The sequence below is a fragment of the Armigeres subalbatus genome, unplaced genomic scaffold (assembly GCF_024139115.2).
Source record: "Armigeres subalbatus isolate Guangzhou_Male unplaced genomic scaffold, GZ_Asu_2 Contig123, whole genome shotgun sequence".
In the NCBI taxonomy this organism is placed as follows: Eukaryota; Metazoa; Arthropoda; class Insecta; order Diptera; family Culicidae; genus Armigeres; species Armigeres subalbatus.
The window spans coordinates 163,416-185,414 of NW_026941990.1; the positions used below are offsets into that span (position 1 = coordinate 163,416).

General features: G+C 40.8%; 1 protein-coding gene and 2 pseudogenes across 1 annotated transcript; 2 read left to right on the forward strand and 1 right to left on the reverse strand.

The window, feature by feature from the left end:
* Positions 1 to 2,174: 2,174 nt before the first annotated feature.
* LOC134202453 (uncharacterized) lies at positions 2,175 to 6,874 on the forward strand. The gene is made up of 2 exons (XM_062677436.1): positions 2,175 to 3,627; positions 6,571 to 6,874. Exon 1 carries the CDS (start codon positions 2,534 to 2,536, stop codon positions 3,581 to 3,583), a length of 1,050 nt encoding a protein of 349 aa, XP_062533420.1. The 5' UTR covers positions 2,175 to 2,533; the 3' UTR covers positions 3,584 to 3,627; positions 6,571 to 6,874.
* Positions 6,875 to 16,322: 9,448 nt separating this feature from the next.
* LOC134202449 (large ribosomal subunit protein uL29-like) lies at positions 16,323 to 17,883 on the reverse strand (annotated as a pseudogene).
* A 2,288-nt stretch (positions 17,884 to 20,171) lies between these two features.
* LOC134202448 (RNA-binding protein NOB1-like) lies at positions 20,172 to 21,497 on the forward strand (annotated as a pseudogene).
* The last annotated feature ends 502 nt before the right edge of the window (positions 21,498 to 21,999 follow it).

A 21,999-nucleotide genomic window follows, 5' to 3' on the forward strand; every position in this document is an offset into this window, starting at 1 on the left:
AGCATAATATCAGTAAGGACCTCAAGAGGAGCTTGCTAAAACTTCGAAAGTCGGTGTTGGATGCCAAGCTGGAAAAGGCGGTCGGGACGGCCAAGTGCGAACCCGTGAAATCTGTGGAGTCGAGGTCTACCCAGACTGAGGCCCAAGAATTCGCGGATTTGGGCAAGGTCGAATCGACCGATACGGTGGTGCCAAAGTCTACCCAGACTGAGGCTCAAGTATTCGCGGGCACGTCGGGGGTGACTGCTCCAACGGAGCAGACACAAAAACGGGGGATACAGTCTCCAGGGGATGAGCTCCTGGGGCCGCTCCAAAACGCGGAGGGTTACTACCCCGAACAAGGGTAGAGGGCTGGGAAGCTGAACCTCGGCCAGGTACCTCCAAAACCGGGGAGGAAGGACCTGGAAAGGTCCGTCCACCCAGGAAAGACAGTGGTAAGGGGTTACGGAAGGCTGAGAGCTCTCAGCTGCCCCAGACCAGGGAGACTCCCACGCTCGCCAAGTTTTGAACCTGGTCTCCCCATCTCGCTCGCTGCGCTCCACGCCGTCTCGTACAGGGTTGCTGTCCGGCATTCTTGCAACATGTCCTGCCCATCGTACCCTTCCGGCTTTAGCTACCTTCTGGATACTGGGTTCGCCGTAGAGCTGGGCGAGCTCGTGGTTCATTCTTCGCCGCCACACACCGTCTTCTTGCACACCGCCAAAGATGGTCCTAAGCACCCGTCTCTCGAATACACCGAGTGCTTGCAAGTCCTCCTCGAGCATTGTCCATGTCCCATGTCCGTATAGGAAAACCGGTCTTATTAGTGTCTTGTACATGGCACATTTGGTGCGGTGCCGAATCTTTTTTGACCGCAGTTTCTTCTGGAGCCCGTAGTAGGCCCGACTTCCACAAATGATGCGCCTTCGTATTTCACGACTAACATTGTTATCAGCCGTTAGCAAGGGTCCGAGATAGACGAATTCCTCGATCACCTCGAAGGTATCCCCGTCTATCGTAACACTGCTTCCCAGGCGGGCCTTGTCGCGCTCGGTTCCGCTCACAAGCATGTACTTTGTCTTTGGCGCATTCACCACCAGTCCAAATTTTATTGCTTCACGTTGGGCGATAGGCGGCAGTTAACGATGGTGGAGCGATGGTCGGCCAGCCTCATTGGAGTGAAAATTTTGCCCGGTTGCGGTCCAAGCGACAACTGCTGCCGCGTTGATGTTGATCGCGTCGTCGATGGTGGAGCTGCGGTAATTGTTGATAGTAAATGCAGTCATTTAAAGTAAATCGATTCTTTTGATTACCATGATACCTTGGAAAAATGTTGTTAAGCTGAGAGGATTTTTCCGAAGTGCAACAACTAGTGACCAGCACACTCTTGGAGTTCAGTAAATTCTTCTAGCAAGATTCTGAATTTGGTTATGTTCTGTTAGTGATTTCCAATGCGTACCATTGAGATAAATAACAATATAAAATTGGTCAATTGGAAACAAACTTCGATTAGTTACGCAGAACTTCGGTTAGTTCAAAAATTTAATTGCATGGATGATATCAGTAGCAGTCATCATTTTTGCTGTTGGGGATTGGAATTGCGCATTATCGAAGGTTAATCGGTTCTTTTTATAACCAAAATTTTATTCAAGAGAATTTTTATCCGAAACTATTTTTATTCAAAGTGCAAATAGGGATGGCGACAGTTCAATCAAAACGATGCCGTCAGTAGCGAAATCGCGAGGTGCGCCTTCAGCGATTTGACGGTAATTATCCTTGATTACGGACATATCAATGGTTAAAAACAGTAAAGATTGCAATTTCACGTGACTAATTGTTATTTGTAATAGAAATAGGGTAAAGTGTCCATTAGTGGACTGCAAACCAATAGTGGCTCCTCTCGACATTTTTTCATTATTACAGCAAAATGGAAACCTTTTCCTATGAAATTCCATCGGGAGAACCTACCTTACAGTCCAGTCCTACCTTACATGATTTGATTACATGCATTGAAAATGCTATTGAAAGTAAAATTGGTTGATTTTTATAATTCTATAGAAAATAAACACAAGAGTGTCCATTGTAGGAATATTTTGGGGGGACCATAATAGGGAAGAAGAACGTCCCGAAACGAAACATGAAAATCAAATGAAGTGTCGGCTATAGGGAAGCAATTATAATAAAAGTCTGGCATCACTGCTGTTAACCGTTTGATTATCACTGAAGCTCTGGGTTAAATTGATAAAGTGCAGTGATTTTTGAAGCGATTATTTCTACAACATTGAGCAAGCAGATAAGCATTCAAAGGAGTGTCGATGGCATCATTCTACAATCTGGATTTGCAACAATATTTCTCATAAAAAGAGAATCAATTTATCACTGCCATTCCAAGTCATCCCCATACCGGCTAGTCGTTACTGTATTCACTGTATATGTGTGGTCACGAAATATTTCAACAATCTGTCCGACAATAATCGTCACTGTCAAAATAACATAACACATCGTCCTCATCACAATATTTCCCTATACCGTTGTTGTCAAAAATTTGTAAATTATGTCTGAAGATATCATCTGCGTTTCGTGTAAGAAGGAAGAAAAAGACTCAAAGAAAGTGATTGAGTGCGTACAGTGTCACAAGTGTGAACACTTCAAGTGTCGTAACATATTTGGAAGTGCAGTTCGTAAATTGAAAGAAAAAGACTTCTTTTGTTCGGCGGATTGTCAGGACTTGTTCCAGCGAGCTTCACGGACTCCGGCAGCTGATTCCGAAATATCCCGTGAGTTGCATGCTCTTCTCCTTGAGGTAAAAGCTACACGATCGGAGGTCCATGACATGCACAACACGATCACCGAAATGGAAAAGTTTCAAGACTTTCTTTCACAAAAATTGGATACGCTGCTATCAGAGGTGCAATCACTGAAAACGGATCAGGCTACTATGAAGGCAGAGGCGGACATAATGCGGAAAAAACATCATGATCTATGCTGCACTGTCAACGAGCTGGAGATGGAGGTCGAGCGGCTGAACCGAATGAACTTGTCAAAGAATATGATTGTGCTGGGGATACCAACTAAGAAAGACGAGAATATCAAGCAGATCATCGGAAAAGTGTCCTCTGCGATCGGCTACGATCTGCCAGAGGAGGCGATCCTAGAAGCAAAGCGACTGTCTTCAAGCGATGCAAAACTGCGTACAACCGAATCGATTCCAATAAAAGTTGTATTCGTGGCCGAACGGTACAAAGAGGAGCTTCTAGCCAAGAAACGGATTTTCGGTCCTTTACTGTCTGCAGCGGTGGATACTGTTCTATCGGACGGTCAAAGAAAGGTTGTTTTGAGAGATGAACTAACACCACGCAGTATGGAGCTGTATAAACAAGTGAGAGAGATTCAGGATAGTTTGAACTTCAAGTATGTATGGCCAGGCCGGAACGGAATTATTCTAGCGAAAAAAACGGAAAAATCGAAAACTGAGTTCATCCGCACTCGGCATGAGTTATTGGGATTGCAGCGAAGCGGGGCAAAGAGGAATTTGGATACTTCATCATCTAACTGCGGCATTCAAACGTCGCCCGTATTGGAACCGGCTGCAAAGCGACGTTAAACGAAGGCCCCCGTCCTGTGGACTCCATAAATATAAATTTCAATGTATTCGAACACATTTTATGATAGTATTGAATCGTGGCTTAAAAATAAAACTGTCATCAACACAAATACGACTTTAAGAATCATTCAATTAAACATCAGGGGAATGAATGAACTATCAAAGTTTGATTGCGTTGGAGAGTTAGTAGATCGATGTCGGGAACGAGTGGATGTCGTTGTTCTGTGTGAAACTTGGCTGAAGCAGGACAAGATAGGGCTGTATAATCTCAATGGATATCTCATGCAGAAATGATTCACACGGAGGTTTGGTAATGTTTGTTCGTCAAGATTTAGTGTTCAATTTACTTAGGAACAGGGCTGTTGACGGTTTTCACCACATCCACGTTGAAATTAAAACTAAGGGCAAGCTGTTCGAAGTACACGCCATTTATAGACCCCCCAGCTTCGAAGCGAGACGTTTTCTATCTGAACTTGAAACCATGATTTCGACAGTCAGTAGTAATCAGGAAATTTTGCTAGTCGGAGATGTAAACATTCCAGTGAATCTTCCATCAAATAATATTGTTGGGGAATACATTAGGCTTCTGGAATCCTACCATACATTCGTAACAAACACGATGACAACAAGGGAGGCTAGCGGTAACATTCTCGATCACGTAGTTTGCTCTGGGCGACTTGCTTCTAAAGTAATTAACGAAACAATATCTACTGACTTGAGTGATCACTGTCTCATTGCTACCACTTTGAACCTTAAAGATGCACCGAGTAAACAAACGTTCACTAAAAATGTGGTGAATCATGAGCGTTTAAATGAATTATTTATTCAGGCTTGCTTACAGATTCCCTGTAACTATGATGCTAACAGAAAACTGGAATATGTGATGACAACGTATAATGCATTATTAACGCAATGTACAAATACAGTAACTATAATGACTAGACTAAAAGGCCATTGTCCGTGGATGACTTTTGACTTGATAAAACTGATTCGAATCAAAGAGAAGGCATTAAGCAGGCATCGGAAGAACCCAGGAAACCTAGCAATGCAAGAAGCGTTCCAGCATGCATCAAGATTGCTTCAAAAAAAGAAAATGCAATGTAAAAGGGATTACTATTACGGACAACTGGAGAGAGCAGATATTAAGACTGCATGGAGATTCGTCAACGCCAACCTAGGAAGGAAACGGAACGTCAACAAAATATCCTCACTGGAGGTGAACGATCAGGAAATTTCGGATTTCAAAAACATCTGTACTGTCTTCAATGACTACTTTTGTAGTATAGGGCCGTCCTTGGCAGCCAATATCACAAGTGATCATTGCATCGATAAATTCGGTACCCTCGTTCCCTTATCTAGTTCGTTCTATATGACCCCCACAACAATCAATGAAGTAACAATTGTAGTCAACAACTTAGAAGCAAAAAAGTCAGCAGGACCCGATAATATACCCGCCATATTTGTCAAAACCCATCACCAATTTTTCACACAATTCATGATGGAAGTATTCAACGAAATTATTTCCACCGGACAGTATCCAGAATGTTTGAAACTTGCGAGAGTAGTTCCTATACACAAGTCTGGTAATAATAAGGATCCCAATAACTATCGACCAGTCTCCTGCCTGTCCGTTCTGGATAAAATACTGGAAAAATTGTTGGCCACGAGAATTGTCAGCTTTGTCCAGCGGTTCCAGCTGATCTGCGACCATCAATACGGATTTCGTTCTGGATCAAGTACCCTAACGGCCTGCAGTGATTTAGTCGATAATATATACGATTTACTCGATCGTCAAAAACTGGGTGCAGCACTTTTCATAGACTTGAAAAAAGCGTTTGACACTATTGATCATCGTATGCTAATAACCAAGCTTGATGCGTTGGGATTCCGAGGCGTTGCAAAATCGTTAATAACTAGTTACATAACGAATCGACGCCAATTTGTTTCTATCGGAGAAAGTAAAAGCTCTCTAGGTCTCATTGAAACTGGTGTACCCCAAGGTAGCAACCTAGGGCCGATTCTATTCCTGCTGTTTATCAACGATATATCCAAGTTACCTCTGAAGGGTAAGCTTCGACTATTCGCTGATGATACCTCATTACTTTATGAAGCAAACTGCGTTGCGGATCTACAAAGACAAATCAAGGAAGACATCGTTGTCCTACAAGACTTCTTCAATACAAATCTGCTTTCTCTAAATCTCGCCAAAACAAAATACATGGTTATCCACTCCCCTCGTAAACGTTTGCCTCCACGAGATACTTTGGAAGTTCATGGATGTCTGATCGAGGAAGTTTATGAATATTCTTTTCTTGGACTTATTTTGGACTCGACGATGAAGTGGACTGCACATATTAATATGCTTAAAAGCAAGTTAAGCTCCATTTGTGGAATATTCCGGAGGATTGTTACCTTTATACCCAGGAAGTGGATGATAAGGCTATACCATACTCTATTCCACTCCAGACTTTTGTATCTGGTTACTTGCTGGGGCTCATCTCGTCGATCTTCAATGAAGGAACTCCAAGTAATTCAAAATAGGTGTTTGAAGATAATCAATGGTAGACCATCGCTATTCCCAACAATCGCACTTTATAGAGAAGCTGCTGATTCAATTTTGCCGATAAAGGCACTTCAGGCTTTTCAAATCCTGGTACAAATACGCAAAATTCTAACCGATCCCTCAACGCACCATAACACGAATATCCAAAGAACTGTTTACAACAGAGAATCAAGATACGAAGGAAGCCTCACCTTAGCAAGATTCAATACGGAGTTTGGTCGCAGAAAATTTGCCTATACCGGGAGCAAGCTGTTTAATGAACTTCCTGCTAACTGTAAAACGGCTTCAAGCCTCAACATGTTCAAAAAATCGTTAAGAAAACATTTGAAAGAGAGCATCCATTTTTACCTCCTATAATATCGCGACCGCACTTTCCATCCACTTTTGAACATTCACCGCTTTTTCTAATTTGTATCTCCGCCAGCCGCCACCCATCACCACCCATCATGCATCGCCACCCACCATCACACATTGCCACCTACCGCCATCCATCGCCACCTGCCACCTATATCAACCAATCACCACGCACTGCAAATTACCACCATTCGTCGCAGCTTTCCATTACCATCAATTGTAACTCGGTCAACTGAATTTAAATTGTGTTATATCTAATGTAGCAAAACTATGAAGTACCTTCTTTAAAGAGAAAAAATTCTCACTGAAGGTACCAAATATTGTATGTATGATTGAAAAGATGAGGAGGTTTTATGCCTCTGGGAGAAGGTGCTTGAAAGGAACTCCACTCCCAGGGGCTTTTCCCTGCTCCTGAAATAAAGAAATTAAAATAAAAAAAAAAATTCCTATTATGGACTTCCCCAGGGATTCTACTATAGGGCATATTTAGTCCGACTTTACAATGTTAATTTCAATGAATAACGTCGTGTATTTGAGTGTTTTATGCATGTATCGTGAAGAGGAGATGCAGAGCTTGATATTAGATAACACGCAAAATAATTATTTTAAAAATTTCCACTCCTTATGCCAGGAAGAGCAAAATTTCGCTACTAGGGGGTCCACTATTGGGCTTTTTACCCTACCCAAATTAAGTTAAGCTCATTTAGAAGATTTTTCGAAAAATAAAAAAAAACAATGAAATTGAATTTTTAAGTGAAAACCCTAACAAATTAAACAAACAAAACTAAACTTCTCATATTATACAAAACTCGAGAATTTAACAATTTTGACTTAATTACATAAATATATCAGTTACTTTCAAAATGTAAATTTTTAATAGTCGTTATCCAACAAATTTCATGTTTTGAATATTGCTCGAAACCAGTGTTGTCTCAAAAGGAATCCAAAGAAAAATTTTGTAATATTCATGAATGATGGGACTTTTGCTAGGTTCTTCATTTCGTCAAACTGTTTTACGTAGTTAAGGTCACTCCTGTCCTGACAGAATCCAAGTTTCAAAGTGCTCGCGTTTTCGGGGGCACACCACTTGATACGGAGGCGGCAGACAACTGTAATTGTTGATTCAGCTTTGCTGTGTCAGTTGTGCGTTGCTTCCTTACCGATTGGTGTGCCCCGAACACGCGAGCACTTTAAAACTTGATTCTGTCAGGAGTGACCTTAACGTCGGGCGGTCGTGTCTTGTACAACCAGAAGTTTTTTAGCAAAAGTGATTGTATGAAGATTTGTGAGCTTCTTCCGACTATTCATAAAATATATCATGCATTCATATCATCCATTGAAACTGCGATTACGCAAGAAAGTCAGCTATTAGGAAGGGTATCCAATTAACCTATATGTGTATTGCGAAAATGCATTCCGCAATCGAAACAAGAATAATGATGAAAATTCGGAAAAACGTGTTAATACAATGTGCAGTCATTTACGTTTGAGCCTAAATATATGCAATTTGATGTTCATGAAGTGTTGCTACATGGTGCCGCTGAATTGCGCTAGCAAACTTTTTCTATTCTGCGGTTTCAAACAAACTCAATGTATCGAATTTTGCACAGACCTTATAAACTGTTGAAAAGTTCAATTTTTGGAAAAACACCCTCCTGGAATTCACAGAGGCAGCAAAGGACACCCCAATGATGGTGCCTACGGGTGTCATATGTTTGGCTAGGCCAGGGATTTGAGAAAAACGTGTTTGAATATTTGCTAATTTCCCTCATATTTTCCACTGAAATCGTCTTTGCTCGAACTATTGAAAAGTTCAATTTTTGGAAAAACACCCTTCTGGAATTCACAGAGGCAGCAAAGGACACCCCAATGATGGTGCCTACGGGTGTCATATGTTTGGCTAGGCCAGGGGTTTTGAGAAAAAGTGTTTGAATATTTGCTAATTTTCCTCATATTTTCCACTGAAATCGTCTTTGCTCGAACTATTGAAAAGTTCAATTTTTGGAAAAACACCCTTCTGGAATTCACAGAGGCAGCAAAGGACACCCCAATGATGGTGCCTAAGGTGTCATATGTTTGGCTAGGCCAGGGTTTTGAGAAAAAAGTGTTTGAATATTTGCTAATTTTCCTCATATTTTCCACTGAAATCGTCTTTGCTCGAACTATTGAAAAGTTCAATTTTTGGAAAAACACCCTCCTGGAATTCACAGAGGCAGCAACGGACACCCCAATGATGGTGCCTACGGGTGTCATATGTTTGGCTAGGCCAGACGTTTTGAAAAAAAAGTGTTTGAATATTTGCTAATTTTCCCCATATTTTTTACCGGAATCGCCTTTTTTCGAACAATTGGAAAGTGCATTTTTTGGAAAAACACCTCCTGGAATTCACAGAGGGCAGCAAAGGACACCCCAATGATGGTGCCTGTGGGTGTCGTATGGCTGGCTAAGCCAGGAGTTTTGAGATAGAAGTTTTCAAAGACCACATCATTTTCTGGGCTTTTTTAAATATTCATTCCGTTGTGAGCTGTTGTTCCATCTTTTTTTTTGTTTAGAGCCTCTAGTTTTCCTTTTTGCTCGTTTGTTTTCTCTGAAACAATCTGTTTTTTTTCTGGAGCCAATTCCAGAAAAACACCCTTTACAGTTCAAAAGCAAATGTGCTTAAGAAAATCGTTTGTTCGACAATATTTTATACATAATTTTTCGCATACAAATTTTGTTTGCTCAGTGGGCCGGCCCAGCCACTCTTGAACTGCTAAAAGTTAGCTGCTATGGAAAATGGAATGCTTAACGGTTTGTACTTGGTTTTATTTCACACCTTTATTTATGCAAAGCTTTCGGGCATTCATATTCGGAAGTGTTCATTTCGGCATTACTCAAGTGTCAAATAATGAACTTCACACATCGCGATTCAGCGGCACGCGGACATTTCTTGTGCGATTCAGCGGCACATTTACTTCGCAGGGATGCCCTATCAGCATCTCGCTTGCTTGCGCTGTCGAGCAGTCTTGCTCGATGGATCGAGCAGCCTTGGGCCATCGAGCAATCTTGCTCGATGGATCGAGCAGCCTTGCTCGCGCATTTAATTGCGATGCAATATTGGAGTAATGGTAAGTAGAGGAATTGTCCAACCTTTCCTTGGCCTTTGGTTACGATGACATCAGACGAATCTCATGGGTTCAAACACACGCAACCTTGCACAAAACGAATGATTAATTAAATGTTGCTTTTTCTTCAGTAAATATTTAAGTTGACGCATTGCTTTCATGATCTCAAAGGTCCGAGGTTCATGTCGACTTGTCAATGCTTCCCATTTGAATTACACGATCGTCTTACGCTGGAATAGACGAGATCGTCTTCGACTTTCGAGTCGTCTACAAATTGCTAGAGAATAGTCAAATACTGATGATGGTTTTCAGATTTATTTTCATTTACCACTTTTGTAACTCCATAAAAAATAAGCGTAATAGCACCGCCACAAGTCGTAATCCATGGGATCTGATTCCTGGTCTGAATAACGTGGTATGAAGCAGCAGGTGTCAATCTGTTACATAGAGCGGCAGAATGGACTGAGAGATGTCTGTGTTGGTAGAAACATTTTGTGAAAACCAAGTCGAGTAGCCTATATTAAGTTAAACAAAATGATGATTTGCACCAGATCAAATGTCAAGATAGCTTCGCTAAAGGAACGCTAGATGCGTTTGTTACCAGATAGCCGTTGACGTCAACATAGAAGCTCCATTGAAGATGAGGGATATTATAATCCCCAAGCAGCAGGATAACGTCATTAACTGATGATTTATCAATTACCCTCTGCATGGCCTTACAGTGAGTAGCATAAAGTTTGTAGTCGGAATACGGGCGAAGATAGATGCTGAAAATATGCAGAGAGATATGAGGAAGTTTCAACGTGACTGCGACTTGTTCAAGCGCACAGCAATGTAAAATGCAAATTAACGTTTGACTGTAACCAATACGCCACCACCTCTAGAAAGACCACTGGTAAACTCGTTATGGTCGCAACGGAAAATTGAGTAGTCCGATGAGAGTCTCAAATTACAAATATCAGATTTAAGCCAAGTATCTGATAGAAATAGAACAACATCGTAATCACAGGATGAGAGTGTAGCTTTAAATGGTTGACTTAGTACGCTGACCCCTGACGTTTTGTAGGTAGACGCGCAGGTAGCGGGAGTCACCTGTAACGACGGTTTCTGCTGTGAAGATCCAGTTCATGCCGTCGGATGACTGAGTGCCAGAGAGCCCTGCACTGGAAAGGACGTTTGAGCAATTGACCTGTTCGAATCTTGAAGCTTCTGCCCGGTAAACGATTTTGGAAGACCCCTTCGCCAAACTCAACCTTAGGGCCGGGTCGGTTGATGAATGTTGGTGGGATGGACACGACTGAGTCGATAGGGCTGAAGTCTTCCAACAACTTCTTTGATAGGAGCGCGTCCCGGAGTCTTAATAACTAAGGGGCTGAATGGTGTCAGTGACGGCGTGCAATTTAGTGCGTCTATAAGAGCGTCTTCCGCTGTGTGACCTCTGCTGCTTTTGGAGGATGCTGACAGTCGTTGGACCTCGGGAATTGAGACGAAAGGATATTCAGGAAGGGCATTGCACGCAGTGCTACTTGCCTGTAGAATTTCGTGATTTCGGAAGAACCCATCTTCTAGCTCACACACAAACCTGGGACGGCTGCAGGTTGCTGGCGGGAAAAGCACAACTGCGGTGAGAGAATTAGAGGCCTCCTTAATGCATGTGGCGAATCTGCGTCCCGGCATATTCTCTACATATGTAGAGCACGAATTTTAAGAGTAGCAATCTTGACCTGTGACAAGGGGACGTCGCGGAGTCCAAAGTTTAGAAGAATTTGATGGTGTTATAGTCGTAAGGCGACTTAAACCGGGAAGCGAATCAGGGAGCGAATGTTTTTTATTAATAATTTTTCATTTGGTAGGTGGTATTTGGGTGCTTTCGATTAGCAAAATGCGCATAATGCTGGAAATGTTCTATCCCCCAAAGTGGATTAGAGTCCTGGTTATGCTTTCATTACCTCAAATGAATCTCAGGGGACAGAGAATGCCTTTCGGTTCATACAAACCGTTATTAATGCTTCAAATGTTCTATCCTCCAAAGTATTTTGGAGTCGAAACTATGCTTTTATGATCTCAAATTAATTTCAAGGGCTTGAGGATGCTTTTCGTTTTGAAGAAATTGCGAATAATGCTTGAAATGTTTTTTATTAGGGCTGGCTCGTCTCGTGCTTGAAATGCTCTATCCTTCAAAGCTTCTACATACATTAGGTGCGCAATTTGTATACAAATATTTTTATTTTTTATTTTTATATTTTGTTTGGTTTTTTTATTTATTATTAAGGAGACTTGCAGCCCCAGGCTGGCTCGCCTCCGATTTTGTTTGGTTTTTTCTTGTTGTTTATGTATTAGAATTTCATTAAAATGCTGTTCATACTTGCTTATATGTGATAAAAATAATTGTAATGAAATTAAAGTAATTGGCTTTCCTCTGCATTTTCTGTAGTTATCCTCCAAATTGGAACCTTATAAGTGCTCATTAAATTTCCTCAGAACGAATGAGTCCATTCGACTTTCGCATTCTGTATCTAAACCAATAAAGCATGTTTTAAGAAAAATTGATGACGTTTGAAAGAAAATTCTGGGGTCTTTTTTTGCAATCGTTAAATTGAGGATTGGACTTAAAGAAAATTTGCAGGACAAGCATCTGTGGTTATCCTCCAAAAGAACCCTACGACGTTCAACATGAGTATGTGGGGGGAAGAATATGTCTATGCGAATTATCATAATTTATGAAAGTTTTGATTTAAACGGATGTCGTTGATAAGAATTTAAACCAATGTGCGTTTAAATCACATTGGGTAACTCTTTTGCACGAATAAACTAATTGTATAGTTGAAATATGTTTCCGTTTAGTCATAACGATTGCAGTCAAGACATACTATCATGCTCTTGAAATAATGTGTTCGAACAAAAAATAATGCTTCAAATGTTCTATCCTCCAACGTATTTCGGAGTCGAAACTATACTTTTCTGATCTCAAATGAGAGGGCTAGATAATGCTTTTCGTTTCATAAAAGTGCGAATAATGCTTCAAATGTTCCTATTCTCCAAAGTATTTCAGAGTCGAAACTATGCTTTTATGATCTCAAATTAATCTTAAGGAAATCTTGAGGATGATGTTCGTTTTAAAGAAATTGCGAATAATGCTTGAAATGCTCTTTCCTTCAAAGCTTGTGCAATGTACATACATTATGCGCATAATTTGTATACAAATGTTTTTATTTTTTATTTTTATTTTTTGTTTGTTTTTTTTTTTCTTGTTATTTGTGCATTAGAATTTAAAAAAATGCTGTTCATGCTTACTTATATGTGATTAAACATAATTGTAATGAAATTAAAGTAATTGGCTTTCCTCTGCATTTTCTGTAGTTATCCTCCAAATTGGAACCTTATAAGTGCTCATTAAATTTCCTCAGAACGAATGAGTCCATTCGAGTTTCGCATTCTGTATCTATGGAAATAAAACATGTTTTAAGAAAAATGATGACATCTGAAAGAAAATTCTGGGTTCTTCCTTTTCCAAAAGAAACTCTACTACGTTCAACATGAGTATGTGGGGGAAGAATATGTCTATGCGAATTATCATAATTTATGAAAGTTTTGATTTAAACGGATGTCGTTGATATAATTTAACCGAATGTGCGTTTGAATCACATTGGGTAACTCTTTGCACGAATAAACTAATTGTGTCGGTGAAATCTGTTTCCGTTTAGTCATAACGGTTGCAGGCAAGACATACTATCATGCTCTTGAAATAATGTGTTCCGAACAAAAAATTAATGCTTCAAATGTTCTATCCTCCAACGTATTTCGAGTCGAAACTATGCTTTGTATGATCTCAAATTAATTTCAAGGGCTTATGAGGATGCTTTTCGTTTTGAAGAAATTGTGAATAATGCTTGAAATGTTTTTATTATGTCCTCATTAGCGAGACTTCCAGCCTAAGGCTGGCCTCGTCTCGTGCTTGAAATGCTCTATCCTTCAAAGCTTCTACATACATTATGTGCGCAATTTGTATACAAATATTTTTATTTTTTATTTTTATATATCAATGCTGGTTCAGTTACGTATTGTAGATATTTTGGCAGTGTAGGATAAGGTAAGTGATAATTGATGGCAGCTGAAATAGTTGAAAAAAGCATTTTTTCACTAGAAACTCTACCAGCAAAAATCAATCATATCCATTATGTGTGTACATAAATTTTGACTATAGCATTTCCACATAATGGCTATGTGAATTTGCATACATATATGTGAAACACACTATAACCGTTATTAACTAATAACCTTTATGTGGATTCTACTATAGCGGTGGTTATTAACGCACATAAAATTTATTTGGAATTTTCTTTAAATTTTTGCCAATAAAAATGTGTGGATTTTTTATTAGTATAGATAGTAAAGTGGCGGAACCTTGGGTGGAACAGAACACTTCACCTGCATCAAGAATTTTGGGAGCGATTATCTAAGAAGATGTGCTCAACAGTACAACACAGAATATCTGCGGAACCGAACGATCCATAGATACACCACTTCATAGTGTATATAGTGTGACCAAAAAAATGAAATCAAGTAATTGATGTAGAATAATGTTAGAAGTTTGATCCGAATACTGTGTAATTCACTATCATATTTTCATAAAATAAACAGCAATTATAATCTGTTGTTTTGTATTTACTTCAAATTTCCTCAAAAATATTACAATATATTACAATTTCAGGAATAATTTTGAAAAAAAAATATGGTAAATTTACATTTTCTGCTAGGAGGCAAGGCGTATAATTTACTCATTTTTTGAAGTTCGATGGAGTACCCATTAATGAGTAAATCGATTTACCCATTAAATGAGTTATGCGCTTTTCTTCGAAATGGTACAGAAAGTACCCATTAATGAATAAATGGAAACTTCTTGGCAGTCACAGGGGCTTCAGACCTGTCAAATCTGATATTCAATTCGGGCAAAATCAAAGTGAAAAACAAAACGCTTTGTGTTAACAAAGCGTTTATAGATCATGCGCGCGGCAAACCTAACCCACTATTTTGACAGGTACTGGTCCTGTTGTTTACGTTTCGGACTTAGAATTTTTGATCCAAATTAAATCTGCATATTTCACGACGTTGAAGACATTCCGTACATTCCATTGAAATATTGGTAATTATCGATGAGGTTTAGGAATTATCGATCAGAAAATCCAAATAATGATAAGTATCTGAAAATTAAAATAAAGTCGTCTGTAAACAACAGGACCAGTACCTGTCAAAAGTCGTGCGTGACGTCATGCAATGGAGTATATCGTTGTTGGATCGTTGCTGTTTCTAAAAGTTATTGATATTCTAGTTTTTTTGTGTTTTACTGTGAAATCACACTAAATTTATTGGTTATTGACACCAATTGCTGTTCTTCATATCACCTTTGCGTGTAAGTAAAATTAAATATTCAATGTTACTGCTGAGTAATCGTACTTCTTTTTGGCGCAGGAAGTTTCCATCCTGGGAAAATGGCAGAAACGTGGTGCCCAGTCGGACCTGAACCACGACAATTGGAACCAAGAGGAAGAACCGGAGGCTGGTAAATTTGCTCTTCCGACGATGAAATGAAGACGCGTAATTAAAACGGCACGGCGTCGCGCAACCGGAGCGGACTCGGATCGACCACTGTGGTTCCTCTGTTTTCAGCGGTTTTAGGGTTTCTCCGCCGTCACTTCCACTCCGGCAGCTCAACGGTGGTCAAGTCCTCGGAGAGCCAGTCCGTTTTCGTTTTAAGTACCATTAGCAAACCGACGAACGGAACCGCGCACCGGCAACGGAGGTTCGGTTGCCAGTGCGACAACCTCAGCGCTCGGCGCATGTATCGCTGCAACAGATCCTAGTAAGCCCTTCTCTGGGTTTGAAGCCCGCCGAACAACGAGCGAGCTGCAAGTTCGGCGGAGAAAAAGAAGCGATAAGGGTAAAACAACGATGTATGTGGAAATCAAAAGCGTTGAATCAGTCGGTAGCTTCGTGGATTTCGGACAAGTTAAGGAGAATCCGCCTGCAAGTTGATGATTTTTAAGGATTATGACACTTGCGTAAGTTGAAGCAAAAGATAAGAAGAGCAAGGAATCACCGGCACCAGGCTTCCAACAGGATTCACATTTGGAGGCGCGCGCCCGTCGTTCGGTATAACGGACACAGCTCCAGCAGAGACGACGTTTAGTTTTGGAATTGGAGCGCCAACGGCTGCGTCGACTGCACTGGATTTACATTTGCCAACGTTAAACCACCGGTGGCAGATAAAGGCGGACGACAAAGAAGAAGGTGAAGCCAGTGAGGATGAACCGCCGAGGTTGAATTCACACCGGTTGAAGAAAGGACAGTCTTTCTCAAGCGTTGTAAGTTGTTTGTGAAGGTAGATAACTTCGGTGACCGTGGCGTTGGGACAGTACACATCAAAAGGTGGACGCAAAGGTACAGGTTCTGGTCGGCGGACCAATCTGGAGCAACATACTGCTTAATATCATCTTGAACGAGGCGGTTCCTTTGCAACGAATGGGCAAAACAACGTGATGATGATTTGCTAACACCAGATCGAAACCACCACCGACATCAGTACTGCGGGTGAAAACGTCGGAAGAAGCCGATGAGTTATTCGGGCGCTCAAAAACCTAAGCCCACCTAGAGCGGGTGAGGTCAACTAGCGACAAAGCATCTGATGATGGATAGCAAATAAATGAGGTCCTATTGATGGTTAAGAGAGTTCGAGTTTTTTCTGGCTGGCGGATTGATGACCGTTTGACGTTGTCGTGATGGGTTGGGAGTAGGTCCTGATGGGTCTCATAGTTAGGGTTTCGCTGTCAAGGATCCGTAACGGTGCCTGAATGTTTCAATAGCATATCGTGATTTCGAGTTAAACTAAACCGAGAATTCACACAAATTGCGTCCAGTTTGGAATCTCTCCTGGAATTTATTTCTCACCCTCGTTTTCAACAGTATTTCTGATTGGAACGGTCCAGAATCCTAGTCTTCCGACTTAAACAAAAGATAGAGAACAGAAGCTGACGCGAGGCCTTGACGGCGTACTTTCGGGAACTTGGCGCGCTTTCGCTGTTCTTTCAGCGTCAATCGGCACATCCGTGGGGAGGGCCTTGCACGTGGCGCGGTCTTCTTTGGGCGCAGATCCAGCGGACGTACTTCTTGCCTTTGCCAGTTTGCGCAGGTTGTCCCTTGCTGTTTTCATCCTGATAGGAGCGCGGGCGATGGCCTTGCGGACAACACGGCTGTAAAATGGAGGAAACGAAACGCAGTCAGAAATTGGATTTGAATAAAATTTAGCAACAACGATGCCTACTACGCCCTGGTTAAAATTTTGATTGAAAGACTTGGTTTCTGAGTTTCCAAAGAACTGTAAGGTGCAATAAGAGTTAAATACGAAACATAACCAGGCCATTGATGACCTGAACGAAATTTGGGCAACTGAAAATACTATGCACCGATGAGGAATAAATTGACCAGAATTGCATGAGACTATTTGGAGGACTTGGGCTGGAAATCTTTCAATAGATAAAAAAATCATTCCTCTCGAACTACGCAATACTCACATCTTGGACAGCTTGGAGGGAGCTCCACCACTTTTAGCCACACGCAGATTGACAGCTCATGTAGGCTCCTCAGCTCTTGGTCTTTCTTCTTGTCCTTGGTCCGCATTCGAGCATTTCTTTCACCTGGAACAGAAAAAACATCTCAATATCAACAAAATCGCGCTGACATAACCTCACTGGCCGCTTTCCGAGGAAATATTGTTTAGGTGTCGAAATGGTGAAAGTATTTTTTATACATTTTAATGATAAATATTGACGTAATTGTAATTGATTTTTAAATTTAGCTAATAACTTGTTTTTTGTTTTGTGTAATTTTTGGTGAAAATAATCATCGCTTAATGAAACATTACACTGACGTAGCAATAAGTCGATTATTTCCGCATTTAATAAGTATCTGAATAAGTTCTGCCACTACACCTCCGAACATTATTTCACCATTTCCTACATTTTCACTAATTTCAATCCAAATAAAGCAAAATATTAACCATTTTGAACGCTGGGGAATGCACTGGCTTCCACTATTTTCAACAGCTAGGTTGGAAAAGAGCTGTAAACGGAGCAGATGACAGTCAACTCGTGACGTCACGTCCCCTGTCATCATTCCGCTTGCACGCACTGAACTGAATTTTATAGCTCAATTGTTACCGGGGTGATCTCACCTATACAGGTTTGTTTGTGACCGATAATCGCATGACTTGCTCGTTGCGGCATTTCTACCTCAGGCTATGAACCATTCCCAATTCGTTTAACTTTTAGTTCAAATTTGACACCTCGATGGTTATTTTCCCATCGTGGTTAAAATCTTAAACCGACCATTTGACTTTTGGATTGATAGTTATTCGGAACGAAATTAATTTGGCATTTTTTCAGGCGAACAAAGTTTTATCGAACTGTCAAATCTAACATCTCGGAGCAGGGTTATTTTAACCACGGTGAAATAACCATCGATCTGTTAAATTTTAACTAAAAGTTAAACGAATCAGTGGAATGGTTCATCCCAGAAATATTGCCTGATTTTCTCAAAATTGCCCGCAGCGAACCCTTCATGAAGGTACCGCCGCGCTTTCTGCGCCCGTTTACTCACTGAGGGAAAATGGACGTTGATTTTCAATCAAACGCCTTATGAAATTTGCCACAAGGAATCGGTATGAATTTCAATAAGTTGCCTTATGAATGATGATTTTCATTTGAAAAAAAGTGAAGTGCGGCAGACTGGATTCGAACCATGGACGTCGGGGTCGGGAGGCCTTGTGAACCGCCCATCGACGCTTGATTACTAGGAAGGTAACTGCGTATAAGTCACGGTTGGTGGAATAATCAGTCGAAGATTCATAAGGCGCCAGTTATGAATTTCGATAGCCAGTTCGCTGAGTGCTTGATTCTTATGGGTGAATAGCATTGCGGTGTATCGTTTGGCGCGGCTGTACTTTTCGACTGTCATTCGCCGAGCGAAGTTTTGTGCAAGCCATTTGGGAACATTACAAACGCCGCGCAGTGTATCATATCAGAAAATCTGACAATATCTAGGCTTTGGTGAATTAAGATTCGACATAGTTGATAGTTGTTTCATAGGGCCGAAGTCGCAAATGTAAACAAATCGAGTTTATGCCATAGATCGAACCTCCTGAAATGTACTACAGTATCCCCGCTTCCGGACCTCGCTAGTCCGACGACTCGTTAGTCCGGATCTCGCTATCGAATTTTCCGGATTAAAGGTACCAACACTCATTTACACATTATGCTGTCAGTTTTTCAAATTTGTGCTGTGATTTTGTTTTGGTTCATTTGTATGGATTTGACAGTCGGATTAACGAGAGAAACCCGATAGTCCGGCCACACATTTTCGGATCAGCGGGGGATACTGTATATGCATATGCATATTAAAATGTACAAAATGTTGTTTGTTTTGCTGTAAAACAGAAAAATACAAGGGCGATATTACATTTCCGTTGGATTTTTTTCTTGGTGCGATTGCGCCCGTTCTCTCCATAACAAGGGGCTAAACTGTGCTTCATTTTGCATTATGACACTTTGTTCTTGCACTAAAACATGTGAGCAAAAGGGATAAACGGTACTTTGAAAACACAACACAATAGGTTGACAGCCGGGCGTGGAATTTGGGCGCGAAAGGATGTTGTCAAAAACCTTATGGCGCATTTCTGAAGGGCGCAAGTGTACACTGTTAGAAAAAGGACGACTAGTTCTTTAATCATATTTTCAAATCGAAATCAATCCAAAGTAAATTTTATTTATATGGGGCTTCAATGATTAGATGTGGATGTATTTCATGCAAACTATTAACATTTAAAATAACATCTAATTTTCGAATTACAATTGAAAACATGTCATGGAACATTGGAACCCATTTATGAAACAACTGTGTCGAATTCGTGAATTAAAATCGAATTAAACTAAAAGTGACAGTTCGAATTTTTTCAAATAACCGTGCTTGCAGAGCAAATTACTTTGTGACAGATATTGAATCATTTTTGATAGATGTTTTGTTGGTCTTGCTGGGTAGCCCAGTCATTTTTATGAGCAGGGATTTCATAATTTCAAACTGTCTCTTTTGAGTTTAATTTTATTTTAATTCGCGAAACGGACCAAACCTTAAAGTAAAACTAAATGCTTTTTTACCTTTCTCGTATATGGGGTGATTTCAAAATATCCCTCTACCAGGTTTTAGACCCAGGTTTAAGATGAAGAAATTTCACAGATTTTGATTCATGTTGGATAAAATTTAACATTAATCACATTTATTTCTCACATTTATTTATTTATTTCACATTTAAAACTTTAGAACGTGAAATCTTAATACTACCCATGAAACAATATCAGCTTCCGGTTAAATCTCGATGCTATAAATTTTATAGTGCGCTTTGACGATTTTGACGTTTTAAACGTCACGACAAAGTTGTTTTTCATCCGCGTCGCAAATTTCACGTAAGAGATGTTCTCGTTGTAAATTTCTGGATTTTCGTGGAAGTCTCGTTCTCAAAATGTCCAAATTTACGCATTTAGTAGTCGACGACGGCTTTCATCAAAATGCCCAACTTCAGGTAAAACCGTTTGCATAACAAAGTTTGAACCTGATTAATCGTGCATTGTTTTGGTTTGTGTGGGACGTCGCCAGCTGCTACACCGTGCAGGGTGTTGTGGACGAAATTAAAATGATCGGCAGCTAAAGCGGCTGATAGTGCTGCCCTACAGCTTACAGGTGCGGAACCAGACCCGGAAGTATTGGCCAAGGTAACTGGTATGGCAAAAAGACGGGAGATTTCGCTACGCTTTCGTTGGTGGATTTGAAGGTGCTGGCTTTGACGTATCAGCTGGAGCAGGAGCATGTAGGAACGGAACATCTGCGGGAGGCCCTAAACAGACTAGAACGATATCGTCAACGCAGAGGCCGCAGGAGCTAGGGAACAGGAAAAGTGCTGGGATTTTACGATGGTAAAAAGAGTGAAGGCAGACAACGGGCGAAACGGAATCTGAGAATGTTTCAACAGAATCAGTTGAAAGGAGTGATGATAACGCCGTAATAAAAGATGAGGATTTTAAGAGTAAATTCGCTGAGTTAAGCATAGAAGAAGCAAAAGAGTTGGAGGAAGACATTTTAGATATGATCAGACAACAAGAGGGTTGAAGACGAGTGTAGATGATGGATGTGATGAGGAGGAATCGGATGAAGAAGAAGGTGAACAAGAGGTGAGCGAAGACGGATGATGATGATGGTGGATAACTCCATCAAACATTAAAGTAAAGCGCGACTATGGTACAGATTTGTTGGAAGAGTGTCTCTCCTGTCGCTTGTATGACAACCGATTTTGCAATGCAGAACGTCCTGAAGCAGATAGGGTTACATAGCTGCGCTGGACGGTCGCGTCATCAAACATGCCCGAACATACATTTTGCGGTGCTACGCGTGTTTCAAAACCACTTCTGATTCTTCGAAGCGGTTCTGCCCCAACTGTGGCAATAACACACTGAAGAAAGTAGCCGTCAGCTTAGATGCGGATGGTCAGCAGGTGATTCACATTAATACGCGCCGGCCATTAACGGCTCGACAAGAACCGACCGGTAGCAAAGTTTGATGGAGGTAAACACGCCCAATCCGTTGCTCTTCGAGGATCAACCGCTCCCACAGCAGAGAATATCGGCCAAGGCGAAGGCAAAGACCAACGCCCTCGGAGATGACTACACGGCCGGTTACTCGCCGTTTGTGATGAGGATGTCGATTCGCGGTCGCGGTCTTGCGTGGAAAATCACCTGAAGCAATGGATGAAGACCACGAGTATGATAACCACCGAAGGGGTTATAAAAAGTGAATTAGCTCGTTAGGAGTAAGTGAATGAGTAATAAAGGAGCGTTTACCTAAGCATAATATTGCATATGTTTCGTTAAAATTTGACACTCGATTACTAAACGTAAAGTGCATTACATATCAGCGATTCCACGGGAAAATAATAGAGTTGAAAAAAGTTGTCCAATTTTGCTCAAATCGCTTGGTACGTTCTTCATCGAAAACCGTATTTTTTATTATTTTTAATTAGTGACCATGTTCGATATAGGGTTACCAGAAAAATCGCTTCGAAATTTTTATTTAAAAAATCATAACTTGAACCACTGGATCGATTCGCAACGTTTTTTTGTGGATAGAAAGCTTATTACTTATAGTTCTTACTAAAATTTTTGGTTCGGTGTATTGGTAGCTTCAATTTGCTCAAATGTTTACAATGTTATGAAAACTCATATGTGGTATGTACGTTATGTGGAAGATATTGATTTGGAAAATTGTAGGTAACCACTTTCCTTCGATGGGACTCGAAC

What these genes read in the sequence shown, in the direction of transcription:
- LOC134202453 (XM_062677436.1), top strand. Translation starts at nt 2,534, where the DNA reads ATGTCTGAAGATATCATCTGCGTTTCGTGTAAGAAGGAAGAAAAAGAC.